The following is a 19,985-nucleotide window of genomic DNA, read 5'->3' as shown; positions in this document are numbered from 1 at the left end:
TGGTATTGCAAATGCAATCACATAGCGGTCAGCGCCGGATGGTTTTTTCCAGAGGAAGGGAAAAACGTTATCCCTGGATCACCTTACCACACTGTATATCAATAACTCCTCCTTCCTGACACCACATGCTACCTAGCTCTCACCCTGAAGAATGGAGATCCAAGCATCTTCAGCGTGATATTAGCATGCAGTTATAACCCAGCCACTACGTTAATACAAATAAACAAACAATTAAAAGCTATTCAAGCCCTTTTGAAAGAAATGCAGCTGCAGTACTGGTCCCTGCTCTCCTGCAACAGTGAGTTCCACAGGTTGGCTGAAGTTTACATCTAGTCCTATTAGTGGTAAATATACTGTCCTTCACCATGTCATCAAACGACCCCATACTCTTCTGTTAAGGGCCAGGGCCAGGACCCGTGTCCCCTCCAGCTCTTTCCTTTCTCCTGGCTAAATCCTGAGGTTTGTAATATTCAATCACACACGAGTCCTACTAGACCCCGATCTCCATTGTTACCCTGCTCTGGGCCTCTTTTAGGATCAATGGCACCTGTTTTGAGGCAACAAAGCCTCCAAGCCACACCACAGATGAGTTGAAGGTACAGAACAGGGGAGCGAATGCAGCTCCTGTTTCAATCCCAGGCTTCGGCCACCGCCTGCGCTTCCTTTGTTCTCTGGCCTGCGTTCTGCAGGAGATCGGACTACATCCTCACAGGGGTCCCTTCTGGCCTTGGAATTTGGGAATATCGGGGGGACAAATGTGGCATTCGGATCTGGGATTCAGAGTCCAACCCTCTCCCCTCCTTCAGATGCAGGAAGTTTGGGGTGCTCGGATCCCGAGGCTCTGCTGCCTACAGTGGCTAAACACACCATTGACGCCGGATTTCCCTCAACGCCCACATTCAAGTCGTTTGTAACTTGCCCCACTCACTCCTACATCTGTTTGTGTTGCGGGGGTGGGGCTTCCTCCCCGTGTAACATTAGTCAGGTCTCCTTGCTGACTTCAGGAGACAGCTCACCTGCTTCCCCACCCCCTCCAGCTATCGCCCCAGTGTCACTGTGGGAACAGACCTCCTGAGACATTGGGGCCCATTCTTCTCAAAATGGCCAAGCTGCTCCCAGCCGCCTCCACGGAGCCCTTTGAAAGGCAAATGGCCTGGGAAGACACTGACATTCAAGACATTCGTATCTGCCTGGTCATACATGACCGGCCAACCAATGAAGAGCCCAGAGACAATGAGCAGCAAGAGAGAAAAGTCAAAGCCATCAAACCCGGAAGCCAGGATGGCCTCTGCCTCCATCCCAGGTCCAGCCATGGCATTTTTCAGCGGGAAGCCAGTGTAAGCCATGCTTCTCAGCGGGGACAGCACGGAGATACACGCTGCTGAGCCCTCCCTCCTTTAGGATGCAGGGTGCCCCCGCAGGGTTCAGGATGGGGCAGAGGACACGTTTTGGGGACGGGGGGGATTTACCTGGCCCAGTCCATGGGTTCGGCTCCTGCGGATTTTCTCCAGGCTCCTCCTTTTTTGACTCCTTCGGACTTTCCGAGGCTTCTTTGGACTCTGCTTCTGGAATGGAAGAAACGGCCTGTTACCGTGTCGTACAAGCTTAAAAGGAACGTCGGATACAACTTCCCACCGTGCTGGGGACTCCTCTGCCAGCCCAAAAACCCACCGGAAAAGGGCCACCACAAACGGGAGACAATAGCAAGCAACGCCCTAGGATGTTCTTCGCGGAGTAGAGTTCCACAGCCCGTTTGCAGGCCTTTCCCCACCCTACTCCTCTCGCGTTCACTTCCAAAACCTCGAAGCTCAAGCCCCATCAGCCCACAACGCCAGCCTCCATTGGCCAGTTGCTACCTTCTCAAACGAGCCCCTCCGTTCTTTCTCCCAGGCTGCTCTCCGTGCTTGGGGAGAGCTTCCTGTAAACACTTGCAAAGCCACCTCATCCTCGCCCTTCAAATCCCTCCTCCAGCCTCGGCTCCCTGCAGCGAAGCCTACAACTAACCAAGCCTGACAACTAACCAAGGCAGCTGGTGCGCTGAGCCCACAGCCTGTCATTCTGGCCTCCTCGTGCTCCCCCATTGGCCCATCTCCATCAGTCGCCTCTTGCCTGGTACTTGGATTGGAAGCTGCTTGGGCAGGGACTGTGGTTTTCTTCTGGGTTTGTAAAGCACCTAGCGCCTGATCCATGGGGATCTCCTAGGCATTACGATACTGCCAATACTAATAAAATGCCAAGCCAGGAACCCCAATCCTTCCTGTCTTCTCTGCAGACATCCCCAGTGCACGTGAGCAGGAGGGAGCCTTTCCATCCAGGACTCCTGGGTTCCTAGCTGTGAACAAGTGAACAGCAGCCTTTTTGACACCCTTCTCAAGGCGGTATTAGTCCATACACAACCCGCTGCTGTGCAAATTGACGGGGCTGGTAGCTGAACAGCGGATGTGCCCCAGGTCAAGACTCCGGTGTACCGGGAGAGTCCTGCAGGGGCAGCAGCCACTGACGTAGCAGCATTGTTGTGAATGGGGCAAGCGAAATGGGGCCTTATGGCTAGAACGCAACGGAGAGCTGGACCCAGGTCAGAGGAGTACTGGCAAAGCGGTGTGGTGAGCAGGGGCCTGGGAGATAGGATTAGAGTAACAAGGGGGGGTTGGGCAACTGAGGTGCACTGGCAGATCGACTGGGAAAGGACCTGGAATGGACTCGTATTATCCACGCATGCAAGGAAACTTCACCGTAGACGCAGAGCAGAGCATTGCCAACACGGGAGAAAGCGAGAAGGGATGCGCCTGGGGGTGGAGGTGGAGGTGGGAGCAGCAAGGCGGGAAGAGTTGGCATTTGTAGCTTTAAGAGCAACTCGGGGCAGATTTTTAGAATTGTATCAGCAAAACATGCGCCGGGAATGGTGATCAGTTGCACACGTGCAACCAGCGAGATACTGCCCACTAACGCAACTGTGCAATGGCACACGGCCAACACCTGACCCTCGGTCTCCAGCCATCTGCCCCAAGCAGAGGGATATCGCACAACACTCACCGGGGGGGAGCAAGGCCTTCAGCTAACGGACCGTGTAGCGGGGCGGTTACCCCGCTCCTGAGAGTAAAGGGAAGCAGCCACAGCTGGGGCCACGCCCCGATCAGGTGCCCCTGGCCCTGGTATGAGGGCTCAGGGAGGAGCTGGGTCAGACTCTCTCTCTAGCTGTGGACTCGGCTGCCTGGGAGCAGGGTACCGGAAACAGAGCAGTGCCGGGGAAAGGCAGGAGGAGCTGGAGAGCCTTGGATAAGGCCCGAAGCAGGTACTGGGGCTACAGAGGTGTAGCCTGGGGATAGGCAGAGGCAGCTGGTCCAGTGATGAGTGACCATTACGGACTGCAGTCTGCCCCGATTGGCAGCAGCCACTGAGGCAAGGCGGGGATAGAGGGTTGGGGGTTCCCCGGGGAGGGGAGACCCAGAGTGGGGGTACTGCGGAGGGCAGAGCCCTGAGGTGGAGGAGCCCCGGCGTCTGGGAGGGACACGGGGCCCTAAGGCAGGCGAGACACTGGTCTGCAGAGGACGCTCTGGGCTGGACAAGAGTTAATTCCCAAGATGACCAGCAGGAGGCGCTGCGCCAGGGAGTCTTCACTCTGCTACAGAGGGGGATTGGCTGAGTGCTGGTTTTTGTAAATTTCAAGTCAGGCCAGAGGAGCATTTAAGCAGGCAGGTGAGCATCTGGAGACATAAACCCCTTTCTCCTTCGCTACGGACTTGGAAGTTCTCATTAACATTCAGAAGCCTGAGGGAACCTGTGGGAAGGCACCTCCTTACCTTTCCATCCCACCAAGGGCCCCAGGTCAGGGAGCCTGTTGAAATACAGCTCCCGGCATGGCTCTATTTGTGGCGTCTACATAGCAACTTGATAACAATTATTTTCTCCATTAACTGCTGTTAAAGATGGTGCCGATAAGCCTATCTGCATATGACAGTGCGACAGATTAGCGCCCAAAGTGCATGTTTGTCTTCACGTCCAGGGCGGATAACCATTGCAAAGCCCAAATCGATAGGCGCCATAAAGAACGCCCTGGGTGACGTCACCGGCATTGGCGATATTAATACAGGTGATAAGCGGGATGATTAACATCAAATAAATCAATCACCGGGTATAAAAGTCCTATTATTTTTGGCTATAAATCAAAGTGCCTGGCATATTGATTTTTATCCATCTCGCTGAAAGCTTTCGCGGCCGTTATTGCTGCTCGGCATTATCTGCACTATCACCTTTTTATCAAAGCAGCCTAGTGCCAGGTGCAGCTCTCCGGCTGAGTTTCCAGCTCCCTAACCCCCCAACCTCGGGACTGCATTGAGCTCCCCAATCAGATAAAGAGCCACTCGCTTCCTCTGTCAGCCCAGCCCAGCGGGGAGCAAAGTCTGCCAGCAACAAACCACTTCTCAAAAGGAGCCTCCTTCAACGCCCCTCGCCCCCCCCCCCCGACCACCTCAACAGCCATCGCGCTTGGCGGATGACCCAAGGCCCCATTCAGTGGGGACAGGGTGGGGCAGGAGATACAGAGGGTCATGGACGAGACTCTGGCTTGGAGGAACTCATGCGCTCCCACCATGCTAGCTGCCCCTTATCGGGGAAGATTATCGGGAGATTAACATTCTGCTCCCTTTGCTCAAGGCCTCCTCCCCCGGGGAGTTTTCCTTCCCTTTATCTAGGGGGCAAGTGCTCCAGTTTATTGACTGCCAAGTCAGAGGCCAGAATCTTCCAGTGGCATCGATCTCCGGAAACCTTTGCTATCATGGCAGGTCTCGGACTTTGACGGAGGGTGGGTTCCTGCTAGGAAATAGATTCCGCAATCTCCCTGTGCTGATGCTGACTGCCAGAGCCACCTGGTGGGGTCCGGCACAGGAAAGGGTGTGTGTATGATCCTCCCATCCCGTGCGCGGTGCGGGTGTTTCAGCTCCAGCACGGGAAAGAAACTAACCCTCTCCAAAATGTGCATCAGAGCTAAGACTCGGGTACCCCTCACACCGGGGCACGACTGGACTGATTATCACCACCTGGCACCACTGATCTCAAAGGGCACTGCAAACATTAACTGATTACACTTCGCACCCCCTCCCCAGAGCTAGGATCGCTTTGTGCCGGCACTGAAATGCAGTCACCTCCCAGGCTGGGGTGCAGTGCGGCTGCCGATTATTGCTGCGTGCCAGCCAGGGATGCTGCAAGATTGTTTGGACAGGAAGCAAAAGACAAGGTAGCAAGCATCATGCCACTGGATCCATGCCTAACCGGGGCAACTTCCTCCAGTGACATCACCATGACAGCCGTGCAACATCATGTGCACATTTCCACTGGGGAGAGAGCCAGCTATCCACGACCCTGTCCCACGATCCTTAGCGGTTGCAGGCTGGCTCCACTTTATGGGTCACTTTGTACCTGGTAACCAATGTCACCAGATTGCACTGGCGCATTTAATGCAATGGAGCCCTGTACCTACTAGCCAGATCCCCCACTCCTGCATCCGCCCGCCCCCTTGCAGACATACCCCTACGCTGGGTTCGTGCACTCCAGGGGCGGCTGTCCTCAGATCACTGCACCGGATGGACACAGCCAGGAGGCCAATTCATTAGCAGTCAGCCCCATGTCAGTATCACACCAAGTTTCCACGCGCCTGCTTCCAGCTCCCCATACAAGCTCAGTGTGCCTCCACCAGATTGCCAAGCAAAGGGGCCGCTCAGAGCGAGACAGGTCAAGAAACGGCCCTACAGTGACCAGAGGAAGAGACCATCTCCTCCTTCCACTGGCTGCACTGGTGGAAGTTGGGGCAAAGGGGCACCGGCTGGACCAAAGTCAGAATTACTGTGCCAGGGCACCTTCTGACGGGAGGGTCAGGTTAGGAAGCATTTCAAGGTGGAGGCCTGGGTGCCTTTCGCCAGATCTCAGGCCCCACGGAGGTTGCTCCTCCCAGGCTGATCGCCAATCAGGGAGCCGAACACACACCATGGTTGCACCCTGCAAGGGCAGAGGCCCGGAGGGAGACGGTGGTCACGGAGCCATGGACCCAGCCAGCAGCTCCCCTGACACCAGGGAGGAGTCTCCTTACGCGGAGCCAGATGGGAGCGGGTCAGGGATGGGCCGAGCATGGCGCTTGCAGGGATTTGGATTTGCAGGTGACAGTCGTGATGGCATCGTTCTGCCAGTCTTGTAACAACAGAGTGGGTTGTGCTACCCATGCCCGACTGCTGCTCCCCACCTGAGGCAGGAGGCCCTGGGGGAGGACCGAGCAGGAAAAAGCCCCCACGAGCAACTAAGCCAAACATCAACCTGCTTTTTTGATGCATCACAACCTCTCGCACTCCCCAGAACAGAGCCCACCCCAGACACCTGATGGACAGGGGAAAGTGGATCTCAGATACAGCCCCGGCGAGGGGCAAGGCTGGCCGCTCTTCAGCCACAGCAAGTCCAGGAGCAGCCCATGCTCAGACCACAACGCTCCTCTTTCCCACATCATTTCTGTGGCACGATAAAGGCCGGGGGAGCCAGCCCTCCCACAAAGGCAGATCCAACCACTGGAGAGCCAAGAGGAACTCCAGCTCCTCAAATACAGAGCTGCCAGGACCTCTGTGAGTGACTCCACCTGGTTCACCTAACACCCCACCCTGGTAAGCCCCCGCTCCGGGGCACACTGGATAATCACTAGTGTTCTCGAAGGGGCCGTAGAGGCCAGGCCATGGACAGGCCTCGGAGAAGAAGCAATCCGGGCATTGTCTCCGGAGCAGAGTTGAGGCACGCTGGCCAGGGGGCGACCTGGTGGGCTTGCACTTCTGCTGCTTTCCTTACCGCCCCTGCTCCCCCACTAAGTAGAAGGCCATTGACTCCCTCGGGCAGGGAGCTTCTCTCACCATATGCGGCTTTACACGAGAGCCCAAGCAAGCGGCGCAGTAACTCCACAGCCACAAGCCACCAGAACGGGACTTACCTTCACCGCCAGGAGGACTTGAGCCATCACACTCTGCAGATCCATTTTGGGCTGATGCTGCACCCTCTCTCTCAGCTTGGCTATTCTCCTCTGCCGGGACGTCATCACCTTCCTCCATCTCCCCAAAGGAACCTTCAAAACACAAGAGGAGTCGGACAGGTAAGTGACGAGAAGGCAGAGCCCTCGGGCCATACGTCCAGGCAGGCGCCCGGCGCAAAGGCCTGGTTAGCAGTTTCCATCAGGCAGATTCTCACCCTTCCTTTGCCTGGGAGGGAAGATGAGAAGCCACCTGTTGCAAACTCTGAATCATCCATAGTCAAGGAGCCCTCTCCACAGGGGGGCATTTCACAGCACAAGGCTGATAAAGTGCCTTGTTCTCGTCAGGGCTTGGAGAGCCCCCCCCGCCCCCCAAGAAGTGTTTCCTTCCCAAGGTTTCCCACCTCTTCCACTTCCAGGGAAAGCAGCAGACGAACAGACACATGCTAATTTCGAAGAGATCTGTTCCTTTGTCCTCTCCTTCCTGCTAGGAGCATAAGGAAGATGCTCCAGTGACACACAGCACTCCAGATGTTAGATACCCTTCCTCCCCAACCCACACCCACCCCCACCCCCACCCTCTCCTGGGCAGATGGAATGGGTCCTTCCAAAAACCCTACCTGCAAGAACACGGATTTCAAAGCCACACACTCCAATCACAGAGAACACTGAGGGCGTCCTGATAGACTAGCAACAGTTCCTCCCCATGAACCAGTCCATTACTATGGCGGGGCGAGAGACACTGAGTGCCAGGGTGGATTTTTTCGGGGGGAGCAGGAGCAGGGTTTTTACCAGCTCTGATTCACTCAGCTCTAAGTGCAAGAGGAATTCAACAGCTGAGAAGCGCTTCCCAGGGCGGACTCCAGTGTTTTCCACGCTCAGCACTGATCAGAGCACGGGCAGCCCTGACTCGTAGGCAGAGTCTGCAAGCAGCCCCCCAGAAATGCACAATGCCCAGGGGAGGGTCTCCAGGGCACTCGCATCGCAGCACCCAGGGTGAAGGCCATTTCCTTCACTGACCTAACAAAGGGACCCGGGTACAGCTCAGCCCCAGCCCCTCCAGAGGCCCCCCCCCAGGCCCAGGCTAGCAGGCTCATCCCGCGCCAGCCAACACAAAGCCCGGCTAGTTTTATTGTCACTTTTATAAGCTCTGCTGACCACTGCAGACACACGTTATTGGTTATTGAAGGAAATATATTAAGGCTACAAATGTCTCTGTGCCTTGTAAACGGTGCTCTCCAAACATGCCACCTGCTCGGCGGAGAGCGATCTGGACAGCTCAGAGCCGGGGTGGGGTGGGGGGGTCTGAAAGAAACCAGTAAGGCAGGAAAAGAAGAGGGGCGGAGGCCATGGCTAGATAGGAGCTGCTTTTAGTTCCTTCTAGGTTCTACTCCTAATCACACAGCTTGTTTGAACCTATCTGCTCCTGGAGGTGGGGAGCTCAGTTATCTCGGGCAGGGGGCTGTTCTACTTCCTACCTGGTGGGACAGAAAGGAGAGGGGTCCCTTCCCCCCCAGCCCCGCCCATCCAGAGTGAGAAGTCCCAGGGGCACCGTGGCTTCACCTGGGTGGTTTGCCTCCCACCCATCCGGCAAGCGCTTTGGTCTCACATTGCTAACACGGGGCCCAGCAGCGAGGATCTCTCTCGCCATGTTAAGGCATGCAGGGAACTGGGCCCAAGCCCTCTCCACTTGTTTCACAGAGATCCCAAGGAGCCACCCATGAGACGGCATGAACTCCCGCAGCTGGGCACCAGGCAGACCGGGACAATGGAACGGGCTTCTCTCAGCACTCGCAAAGCCCTTGTTTCACAATGTCCGTAGGGATCGGAGCAACCAGACTGATTCCTGCGCTGGCGTCTGGGGCCCATGGGGAGAGGGGCGGGGGGCAGAGGAGAGAGAGGATTATTTTGACATGCCCCTTGGGAAGTTGGGCGGGGGGCAGGGGTTGAAGGAAGCTTTCCCCACTCACTTTACTCTGGGGTGAGGCTGCCTTCATCTCACTGGCAAGGCCGCAGGCCGCATGGGGCGATACTGAAATGTTTGCAAACACGTAAAGGTCCATCTAGCCCAGGATCCTGTCTCCTGACAGTGGCCAATGCCAGGTGCCCCAGAGGGAATGAACAGAACAGGGAATCATCACGTGATCCATCCCCTGTCGCCCATTCCCAGCTTCTGGAAGCTGCTACTACACATTGTGTTTTTCCATAGCATCTTCCGGAGGACCTTAAAGCCCTTTACAGACATCAGTGAATTCAGGTTTAAAACATTCTTCTGGATTATCATCGTCATCATCCCATTTGACCGACAGCTAAGCCACGGAATGGCAAATCAAGGGAGAACGACGCTGGCTCCTTAAAGGACTGGGCTCCTCAAGGTGTGAAGGACATTCTCTGCCCTCATTTTCTGTGCAATCATAAACGAAGACAGGCTGAATTCCTTGGAGCAGAGTCTAACACGGCTGGGCCATGTGTCTATGCAATGATGCCATCCTGGCAGACACAATGGGGCTTGAAGCAGAGGCCTCCAGAGCTAGGAGGGTGAGCTGCTATAGCTGGAGCTGACAAGCCAAGCTTTCTAGCGAGGGTGGTGAACTCCCATCCTCTGCTGATCGGGCACCAGGAGGGGACACGGAACACACACACCTCAGTGGGTCACACATACGCCGAGCTCACCCCAGAACTGGAGGCGGCTTTGCCCTTGCAGCCCCCGGATCGGAGTGTGGGTTGCGTTATGTTTCTAACTTCAGTTCCACTGTGCAGCCACGTGGCTGTGCCACACAGACTAGCTCCAGCAGGACCAGCCCCTCAGGGATTAGTCGGCCTCCTCTCGGAAACCACTTGGTTCGTAGCTGACACGGCCACGGCAAGTGGTTGCGACAGGCACGTCTAACTCAGGGCAAGTCAAATGCTGCTAGCGCTGGAGACAGGAATTCCCGAATAGGACTGCTGGCCCAGTCGTTTGCACGCTGTTCCCCAGAATGCTGTCTCTCCCAGCTCACGGCAGAGCTGGCCCGGGAGCCTGGGGCCCACGTGGAGAGGTTTGGATGTGCTAGTGCAGTGGTATTCAGCCTGGGGTCCGCAGACAAGCTTTAACATTTCCAAAGGGGTCTGCACCCCTTTCCCTTTCCCTTTCCCTCTGGGGCGCCTGGCGTTGGCCACTGTCGGAAGACAGGATGCTGGGCTGGATGGACCTCTGGTCTGACCCAGTCTGGCTGCTCTATGTTCTGCATCTCCATTTGAAAATTTTTAAGGGGGTTCACAAATGAAAAAAGGTTGAAAACCACTGCACGACTGAACCCCCCCCCCACACACCATGCAGCTGAAAGGGGACTTCCACCGTATGCAGGAGTAGCAGAATGAGTCCCACCATACCCAGGAGGCACTGCCTGGCAGGTCATCCACTCATTAGACCGCTTTCAACTGGCTGATCAAATGTGCAGTCTGCGTTACCCCACACGTCAGTGTGCCGAGGCCACAGCAGTCTGTGCAGTGACCGAACCAACCAGGTTCAGAAATGAACCGTAGACACTGAAAGAAGAAAAGAGAAGCCTGCTTCTAATGACGGAGCCGCGTAAGGGAACGCTGCCGTGGTAATGAGCTCTCCAGCGCAGAGAGAGATCAAACACAAAAACACAATCAAACCGATTCCCCGGGAACAGACCATCACATCCTCCAAGCCTAACCAGGCCTGGAACCTCCGGCCCCCAAATATGGCAAGCAGCTCCCGCCAAAAAGGGGAAGGGGAATAAAACCGCACAGCGCATTTCTCCAGACCTCAGCCACTCTCTGTGACTCCAGGCATGTCTATTTACACCGGGAGAACAAAGGGCCCATAATCTATACAAAGCAGACAACAATAAGCGTGAATAAAGAGGCTGCCGGAGAAGGGAAGGCAATTTATTCTAATTCTGCTAATTTCAGTTCCAGCACAATTAAAAAGACTCTGATAATATTCAGAAACAATTGCCAGCTAACAAATCGTTTCTCTCGCGGTAAATGAAACATTGTTAGGCTAATTTTTTCTTTCACGCCTTCACGGCTCTTGGGCGTCTGATAAAGTTAACCCGATTCTCTCCTCCTTCCCCTCTCTTCCATCCCCCTCTGTGGGCAGGAAAGGCCAGTCCTCGCCAGAGGAGAACAGATGGGGCAGACGGGACACAAGCGACGTACACGCTACAAGCTAGGGGTGTGGTTCCCCTGCTCCTGGACGCATACTCCCGCTAGCTCTCTTGGAGCTAACCTGAGTACAAAGAGCAGCATAGCCGCAGTAACACGGGTAGGGGGAGCAGAAACACGGCTGAGCTGGTTTCCAGTGGGTGCACACTCTGCACGGCTCAGCCATGCCCCCTCTCCGTGCTCCCGCTGTTGTTTCTACCCATTGAGCTAGCACGAGCATGCAGACACGAGCAGGGAAATCACACCCCTAGCTCGTAGCACAGACATAGGCACACGCACACTTGGCCTCTATCTGTTCAGTTGTCACTGTCGTGCCCAAGGTAGCCCAGGGCTGCTTGTACTCGGCACTGACCACCCAGCCTCACCCTCAGACGTCACCCAGCAGCAATTCTGGGCCCCAGCAAAGGGCAGGAATCCTGTTCAGAGAATCCTCGCCCTCCTAGCTGGACTGTCACTCGGGGTTTTGACAGCTCCTATTGCAACGCAGCCCCGATCTCGACCTGGGCCTCTGGGTGTTACCATAATACAAAATAATATTAATCCAGCCTGACAGAACAGACAGGGCTTCCCTGAACCCCTCTTGCCAGATGGATTATACTGGGCCCTTCCACTCCTTATTCTGAATCAGGCTCATTAATCCTGATGAGAGGCAAAAGCTGGATGGCTCGTTAGATTGAAAAAGGGACCGGACCCCTTCTACCACCAGGCTCCAGACCAGGATTAGGCATCCAGCTGCATCACCAGGAGATGGACACTAACATTGTAAGTGGCATCATCATCCTCACAGCTAGGCCCCTGTTTAAAGAGAGACCCCAAAGACTGACTGAGCCATGGAACATCCCCATCCAACTCCAGGGCCCATCTGTGGGGCAGTGTGGAGGTAGGTTGTAGTGTCGCTGCATGTAGAGTGTGTGTTCTGAGAACAAATGGATCCTGGTCTCCAGGGATGTCAGTTTGGCACCTATCAGCACCAAATTCACTCTCACAAAGGAACGGAGGGGTGGAGGGCCCCCCACCCATGTGGGGGTCTTGTTGAACTTTAGGTCCATCTCTCTCCATCATGAGATCCTCTTCCAGTGGAAAAGGCGCTTCTCAGACACCAAGGCACCAAGCCTTTCTGGATTGATGCCGAGCATTAAATAGTTCAGCTCTGGCACAACGGGACCCAGGATCACAGCAGGGGTTTGAGGACGCCCCTACTGCGTACAGCGTCATGGAATGCAATGGGTGTCTCAGTCGTGTGTCCCTGGGCCGGGCCAAGACACGGCCACATTTCAGGGAGAGTAAAGTCATCCACTCAGTAGCTAGCACTCAGGATCCTGGGGTTCAATCCAGGGGCCTGTGCACCCAGATAATGCATGTGCAGGCGTCCAAGGAAAACTGACTCCCATCTCTGCTGTGCCCAGGAGAAAGTGCAGGGCCAGGCAGGGGCTGGAGCTAAAATATTTTTGTATCTCCATCAGTGATGCTTTACAGTGCCACCACCACAGCCCCACATTCTTGGCACACAAGGTCAAGCTATCGTGCCCCATCTGGCTTGGGGATACGCTCGCCAACATCCCCTCGCACCCCCACACTTGCAACTTTGCACCCCTCGCTCTGGCTGCAATGTGCCAGGAGCAACAATGTTCCCAGCTGCGCGGGTTAAATGAGCTACTGGATATTTAAAAAAAAAAAAAAAAAACCGAAGCAGTGAGTGGAGCGTCATTTCTCTGGGATTGCTGGAAGCCTTGCACAGTTATCACCTCACGCAGACTCCCTCAGCTTGCCTGATCTGTCTATTCTTCATTAAGCAAATACGCTGAAATGGAAATGAAAACATAATAGCTATTTGATTTTCGGCGAGATATTTTGCATATTGGTTCAGTGCTGATAGTGGAATTTCATCAACTCCCTTTTTTCATGCTTTAAAACTGAATTACTGAGGCTGGCTTTACAGAGAGGTGATGAGCCAAAAAATGCTCCGTTCCAAGATACTCCGCTTAGACGATTAACTATTCTCCATCCCCCCTCCCTCCTTCTCTTTCTCTCTCTCTCTCTTTTTTTTTTTAATGATAACAAGGAAGGATTTCTTTTTTAAATTACAGCGATTGTAAAAACTTGCATTAATCTGAGATGATGTGACAAAGTTAACCATGTGAAGGCCAGCCCCGGATGAGATCAGGGCCATTAATATATGGCTTGGCTGGTGGCGGGAAGAAGGAGCAGAAAATTTTTGCTTGGCAGGATGGGAGGGGGTAGTTGAAAGTTCCAGAAAACTGAATATCCTACAGAACAAGCCCATCATACCTCAGGGTGTAAGGGGCAGCACACTAGGACTGGTCAGAGACAAGACTTGGGAAAAACCTATTAGCACAATCACCTGTGTCCTCCACTCCCAACCTACACCCCCCTCCTGTAATTTAAAGGAATGTAACAATTGCGTGTTGTTCACTGTAGCCATCTACCATCAGCCCGGAACTCAACAGATCGTAGCCACTGTAGCTTAGTACATCTCCTCTGTTGTTGTTTTACCTTCTTTCCATTCCTGGCTTTGCCCCACTATTTCACACCTTTCTTTCCTATCACTAATCAGGCTGTATTTTTTTTCCTCCATGATTCTGTGTGTGTGTGTCTCTCTCTCTCACACACACACTTTCCATTGCTTTAACTTATCCCAACATTGTTCCCCTACCTGCTGCCCCCTCCTCCCATAGGGTCTGAAATTACCAGAAACCTCATAGCCACAATATTAAACTAAGACAAGAGGCTCCCCTATCCAGGGGCAATGGCCAAGTGAGAAGCCACCTGCCTCCACATCGTTACTGGAGTGCTGGGATACCCATCAGGTACCTCAACCCTGCTTGGGGACGCCACCTCTGTCCCTCCATCAGTTTCTCAGCTGCTGCTAGGGTGCAGAGGTCTTACCTGCTTTACTCTCTTCTGGGTCCCCATACCCCAGAGGGCAGCTCTGGATCACCATTGTTCTCAGCTCTTTCCAAGGCTGCAAGCTTGAAACTGACCTGACTTGTCAATTTCACACAGATGGGCTCCCTAGGTAGCAGCAATGAAAACTGCCTAGTCAGGTTTTGTTCTTCAGCAGCTTAGATCTCTGATCAGCGGTGGCAGCCTTGGAGTGCAGTGGCGCACTCAGTTCAGGTCTGGGAGACTTGCATCAGAGCACAAGGATTAGAAACCAACACTTTTAACAAAAGCTGAGGGCTTGTCTACATGGGGAAGTTATACTGGTATAAGCCAATGTGTGAATTTATACTGGTATAATTATCATAGAATATCAGGGTTGGAAGAGACCTCAGGAGGTCATCTAGTCCAACCTCCTGCTCAAAGCAGGACCAATCCCCAGACAGATTTTTACCCCAGTTCCTTAAACGGCCTCCTCAAGGATTAAACTCACAATCCTGGGGTTAGTAGGTCAATGCTCAAACCACTGAGCTATCCCTCCCCCTCATGTGGACACGTTGTCTGGTATAAAAGGCGTGTGTGTGTCGGGTGGGAGGTTAGTTTATGTATATTTGGAAGGGGCTATACCAGTGTAATTAGATCAATTTACTGGTATAATTGGCAAGAGACTTTCCCAGGTAAACAAGCCCCTAGACGCTGCAGAGCTGAACAGCCTTCTCTCACGTCAGCTTCCTACCCGCTCCCACCAAACTGTTTCTTCGAGCCCTTGTAACAGGTTTCATCCACCCTCACGTATGTGACTTCAAGATGCAGGAAGTTGCCACCGATTCTCACCTTGCAGCGAAAGCTCACTCGCACCTCAAGAGAGGCATTGGCAGGAGAACTGGAGAGTTCTATTCTTGAGGGCAACATTTCTCCGCCCCCTGCAACCCTCCAACAAATGCTTATTTCCCCACTCACCCAAAGCAACCCCCCAACCTTTGGGAAGAACTTAGCAGAGCGAGGTCTCCCCCGCTTCTTCTCTTCTCAGGCACCGTCTCCCTTGCCTTCGGGAGTTGATAATTAAGATGTGCTACCCCACTCTCCACCCTTCTACACAGAAGAGCTTCTGAGCCGATGTTCCCACGAGTGATGCACATCGGTGGCCTAAGGTTTGAAGCCCCAGCTCATTTCCTCACTGAATTCCAGATGCTCCACTCTCCCATCGGATTAGGAGGTGTGGGGCCTTCACAAACTCTGCCTCGGATGCAGGCTCTCCCCGTTGTCCTACAGGTGGGACACACGAGAAAGCTGCTAAGCGACAGCTCTTTCTTCCCCAGCCTCGATCACAGAAAGTTTGTATCTGCCACATGCGGGTCAGCACCCACCAACTCCAACCTTTACTGCTGCACCTGTGGCCCCTCTTCTCTTTGAGCCTCAAGCTCCCAGTGCGTGAGATTGGGACAGTAACCCCTGCTTCCCGGGGGCGTGTGAGGGGCTAACTGCCAAGCCCTCTGGAGAGCAGCAGCGTGGGCTAGAATTCGAGTTCAGACTCTTACATGTCAGGGGATTGGGGAGAACCACCTTGTTAGCCAGACCAGGGATTCATGGATACATTTACACAGCCAGCAACTCCGCAAGTGACTGGCGATTTGGGGCGTCACTGATCGGGGGGAGGGGCTGTCCCAATCTGACACACACTAAAGGAGCCGGTTTTCCAGAAAGCACGTAGCACCCACCTTCCGAAAAAAAATATCAGGCCCTTTTTAGGTGTCAAGTTGGGGCACCCCAAAAATGGAGGTGCCCAAAGTCACCGGCGGCTTCTGAAAAATCTTGGCCTGTGTGTCAACTCTCCTGCTCCAAGCCACTCACTGGTCTCTGCATGGGCTGCTGCAGGGAGAGCTCCACCTCTAGTCCCCATTTCTCAGATACCCACCCCACGCGCACACCCCCACTGGCTGAGCAAGGCTCCTGCCAGCGGCTGGAACGCCCTGAAGCCAGACTGGTGGCGGGCTCTAGCCCCCTCCCTTCTACAGCAACAACGGCGGCGGCTGGAGCAGCCATATTTTGGGTTTACTTTATTTTATTTGGAGACACCCTGCGAGAGAGGGAAAGTGTGAGTGACAAACTAAGCTGTGTGGGCTGTCAATCATCCCTTTCAGGATCAGGACAGCCGAGATAATCTCCTGACGAGTCCTTGAAATGCCCACTTTGAGGAGGACGACAGGTTCATATTTAGCACATCAGTCTCCCCACAGAGCCTAATTACTACCTAGGAAGGCCACTCGTTCATTACCAGAGGATTAGAGCAGGGGGTGGATAAGGATAGTTAGCAGATACCAGCGCAGGAACAGAAACAGCCAGGCTGAGCTTTGAAAAGGAAAATGGCACATCCAGTGTCAGCACCAGGCATCAGCTCGCCAGCAGGTTCAAGATGCTGCCTCCTGCCTTCCCATGAATACGAAGAAGCAGGACCACTTCCACCCCACTTACCCTGCCCAGCCCTCCTGCTGCGTTTCAGGCTCAGTTCAAAACTGCCCTCCCAGGTTCTTAACTCTTCTGCAGACTGGCCCCGCTCTGCCTCATGACCCCACAGCTCTGTTTGCTGCATGCCAAGAACACTTCGCAGAGCCGTGGTAAGAAGCACAAGGGAGGACGATGGCTGGTTAAAGATTCTACCAGCCGGGCTGCGGCACCCCTCCAGTCTGTGGGATTCACTCCTCAGCTGTCATCGGGTTCTGATGTTTCCATTAAAAACAAAATAAATATTTCTAGCCACCGGCCCCAATCACAAAGAAAAATCTTTAAACGCATAAACCAAGCGCAATACATGTAGCAACGTCTTCCTGAGTCTGCAGACAGCAGAGCCGCTTGGAGAATGTGAACAACAACAACAAGTTATTTGCAAACAGGTGTTTATTTTCCAGCCCTAGCAAGCGGGCTGAAAATTTAAATATCTGGGGAGGAAGGGTGGTCTAAGAGCAAAGGTCCTGGATTGAAGAGACCCAGGTTAAATCCCTGGCCCGGTGACAGATTTCCTGTGCTGATTGCAGGCAAGTTGTGTCATTTCATCTAGCACATCCATCTCCCTACAAGTCTAATTACTACCTAGGAAGGCCACTCGTTCATTACCAGAAGATTAGAGCAGGGGTGGTGGGCTAGATAAGGGGGTGCTTCTCCACACCTCACATGGCCATGGAAGGTAAATCCATTTAGCAAGTGTAATGTTGTGTAGCCACCTCTCCTCCCCTCCTTGCCATCCTAAATCCCTAGATACCAGACTGCAGTTTGTATACACGGTACTAAACAAAATGAAGTGCTTTCCTGTGATCAGTGTTAACACCAAGAGACCGACGCAATATTCACAGTCAGGAAGCAAAGAGGGTGCGGGTCAGAAAAATTGTCATTACACAGGTAATTATTTGATCATTTCACTCCAATTAAACTTCTTTCAGCATCTGAACAATAAACCTTTTCTTGATCCTTCTCATTTATCCAGCAAATTAAAAAAAAAAAAAAAGTTTGTTTCCCGTCTGCCAAGAGAGAGACCCTGGACTATCCAAAAGCAGGCATGCAGACAAGAGCGAAGCGATAAGAGGCCTTGATAACAGATAGAAAATAGCAACAGATTCAGACTTTCCCACCGGCTTGGAAATCAGGGGAGGAGGCGATTCCACGGGGCAAATTACAATCTGTTCTCCGTCCATCGCCCTCCCAATGTGGGGGTTGGGGGAAGGGGAGACAACGACAAGACAAACAGGCTCATATCTTCAGCTAAAATATGTCTGATCCTCCAGGACAGTTCTGCACTGACGCAGGGTAGGGGGCCCCAGTGTTGCCAACCCCTGAGCCTTTAAAAATAACAAAATCCACAAATTTATTAATCTCCCTGCAAAAACAGTGAGATTTTTATGAAACCAATCGTGGGATTTTCAATTTGGGGGTCTCCTTACCTGCCTTGGGGCCCATATTTCCAAGCTCCTATCTGGAGCCGTGAGGGCTAGACACGTGCTGCTTTTTTAAAAAAAAATGAAAGGACAGGTTCTCACGCAGTCAAAGGACTCCAGGGGCCGAGGCGCTGAGAAAAAACCACCAACTCTCCAGGCTCGGGAGAGCTGGCGATGCCGTCCCCATAGAGAGGTTTCGCTGGTTTACAGAGGTCTGAACAGCTTAGATGCTACACACGCAGATGCTGAATGCAAACTCGTAGGGCGTGCACACGCGGGAGTCAGACAGCCCGCCAGGCCTGCCATGGACTTATGGGTGATCCAGAAGTGGCTCTAAGTTAGTAGAGAAATGAGGCTGAATCCTTCCTTCCATGCCACCAGTTTGCTGTGTGACCATAGGCAAGTTATTGTCCCCCAACCTCCCTCTTTTGCCTGTCGTGCCTATTCAGACAATAAGCTCCTTGGGTTAGAGATTGTCCCTCTCCTTCTCTGTACAGCTCCTAGCACAATAGGGCCCTGATTGCATCGCGGGGCCCAGGTGCTACCAGAAGACAAATACAAATTAAACAGTGTATTGAGTTCTGTCCATCAGCTCTGTTCGGGGCCTTAACAGCCACCTCTCCCCCAGCTGCACACCTCCCAGCCCTTCATCCACTGGAGCTCACAGCTGGCGTTGGGTGAGCTTGCTGCTTCCTCTCCCACCTAACGGGAGGAGCAGGAGGGATTGGGATTCATGGACGGAGACGGGATAATGTAGCTGGAGCTTTTCCCTTGGCAATCCGTTTGTGTAAAGAACATGGGGGACGCAGATAGCAGGAGGAGATCGGCACCCCCGGAAGAGCTAGATAAACCCCTGTCTCCGGGGAGAGCTCCTGCTCCTCTGAAGGCAGCCGAGGTCGTTCCCACCACAGATCACACACCTTGGCAACCCAGATGTTTGGGGCTCCCCAGCAAGCCCAGGGCACTCCCAGCCCTGCAGAATGCACAGGAGGGAACAGAACCACCACACCAACAGCTGGGGACAGACCAGGCCGTACCACAAGCCCTGGTTTTAGTGGGCTCCTAAGGACGCCAGAGGAGTTTGAGGGTCCCCTGACTGTGCACCCTAAAAGCATGCAAGGTAGTGAGGTGCCCTAGCCAAGCGTCTGGTTCCCCAGTATCATGGCTGAGGAGGCAGGGTGTGGAGAACAGAACGGGTCTGTTTAGACACTCGTGACTTCAACGACACCATATCAGGCTGGAATCCCGACCCCGCTCAGGCAGGCAATAAACTCCCCATGAAAGCAATACAGGCATTCTGCCCCTGTGGCTATGTCTACACAGTGTGTCCGGGTTAGCCTACCTGAGCGAGACCAATCCAGTGACTGCAAGGGAACAATAGCCGTGAAGACAACCCAGGGTCTGTGCCATCGGCGCTGTGCTGCCTCTGTTACCCACACTAGCTGGATCCAAGCTCGCTCACCTAGGCCAGCCCATGCACAGCTTTTGCTGTATAGACAAATCCTTGGAGAACTTCTGGACCGACACTCCAACGCTGTGTCGGTTTTAATAAATCCTCCCCACCCACAACAGCTACATTTGGGGACTAACCGAAGTTAACAACACCCCTCCCCAAACTAAGGTCTCTGCCACCTACTCCCAACAGGATGCATCGTCCCCCGGCCAGCAGTACAGAGGTAAATAGGATGCATCTCTCCAGATGGGGACCCCTTCCAGCAGGAGCATTGCAAAGCTGATCCGCAGCCCCTGGAAAGCACACATAGGAAACACAAGCCACGCTGGGAAAGGCAAAGCACTGCAGCAGATAAAAAAAAATTAGAGGGGGAAGATGCTAAAAAGCAGGAGCAAGAGCTGGTTTCCAAGCCTTGTAAGAACCATCTTCACCTGCCACCGTCATCTCCCAAAGCCCTCCCAAATCAGGAGCTCTGCCACCCCAGAGATACCCCCCCACACACACACACACAGCCCCCTCCCAACTTAGATCAGGC

The 19,985-nt window shown here is 53.7% G+C and overlaps 1 protein-coding gene across 2 annotated transcripts in view; it reads right to left on the bottom strand.

The window, feature by feature from the left end:
• ZFPM1 (zinc finger protein, FOG family member 1) overlaps positions 1-19,985 on the bottom strand; it is a 124,745-nt gene that overhangs the window by 63,907 nt on the left and 40,853 nt on the right. For both annotated transcript variants that reach the window (XM_039503780.1, XM_039503779.1), the window contains exons 2-3: positions 6,959-7,090; positions 1,470-1,565 (exon numbers count right to left, since the gene is read on the bottom strand). In XM_039503780.1, coding sequence (XP_039359714.1) covers positions 1,470-1,565; positions 6,959-7,090 — 228 coding nt within the window. The remainder of the gene's footprint in view (positions 1-1,469; positions 1,566-6,958; positions 7,091-19,985) is intronic.

Source organism: Mauremys reevesii, linkage group 16, assembly GCF_016161935.1.
Source record: "Mauremys reevesii isolate NIE-2019 linkage group 16, ASM1616193v1, whole genome shotgun sequence".
Taxonomy (NCBI): Eukaryota; Metazoa; Chordata; order Testudines; family Geoemydidae; genus Mauremys; species Mauremys reevesii.
The sequence above is the reverse complement of the archived record's forward strand: the minus strand, read 5'-3'. Positions and strand labels throughout refer to the sequence as shown.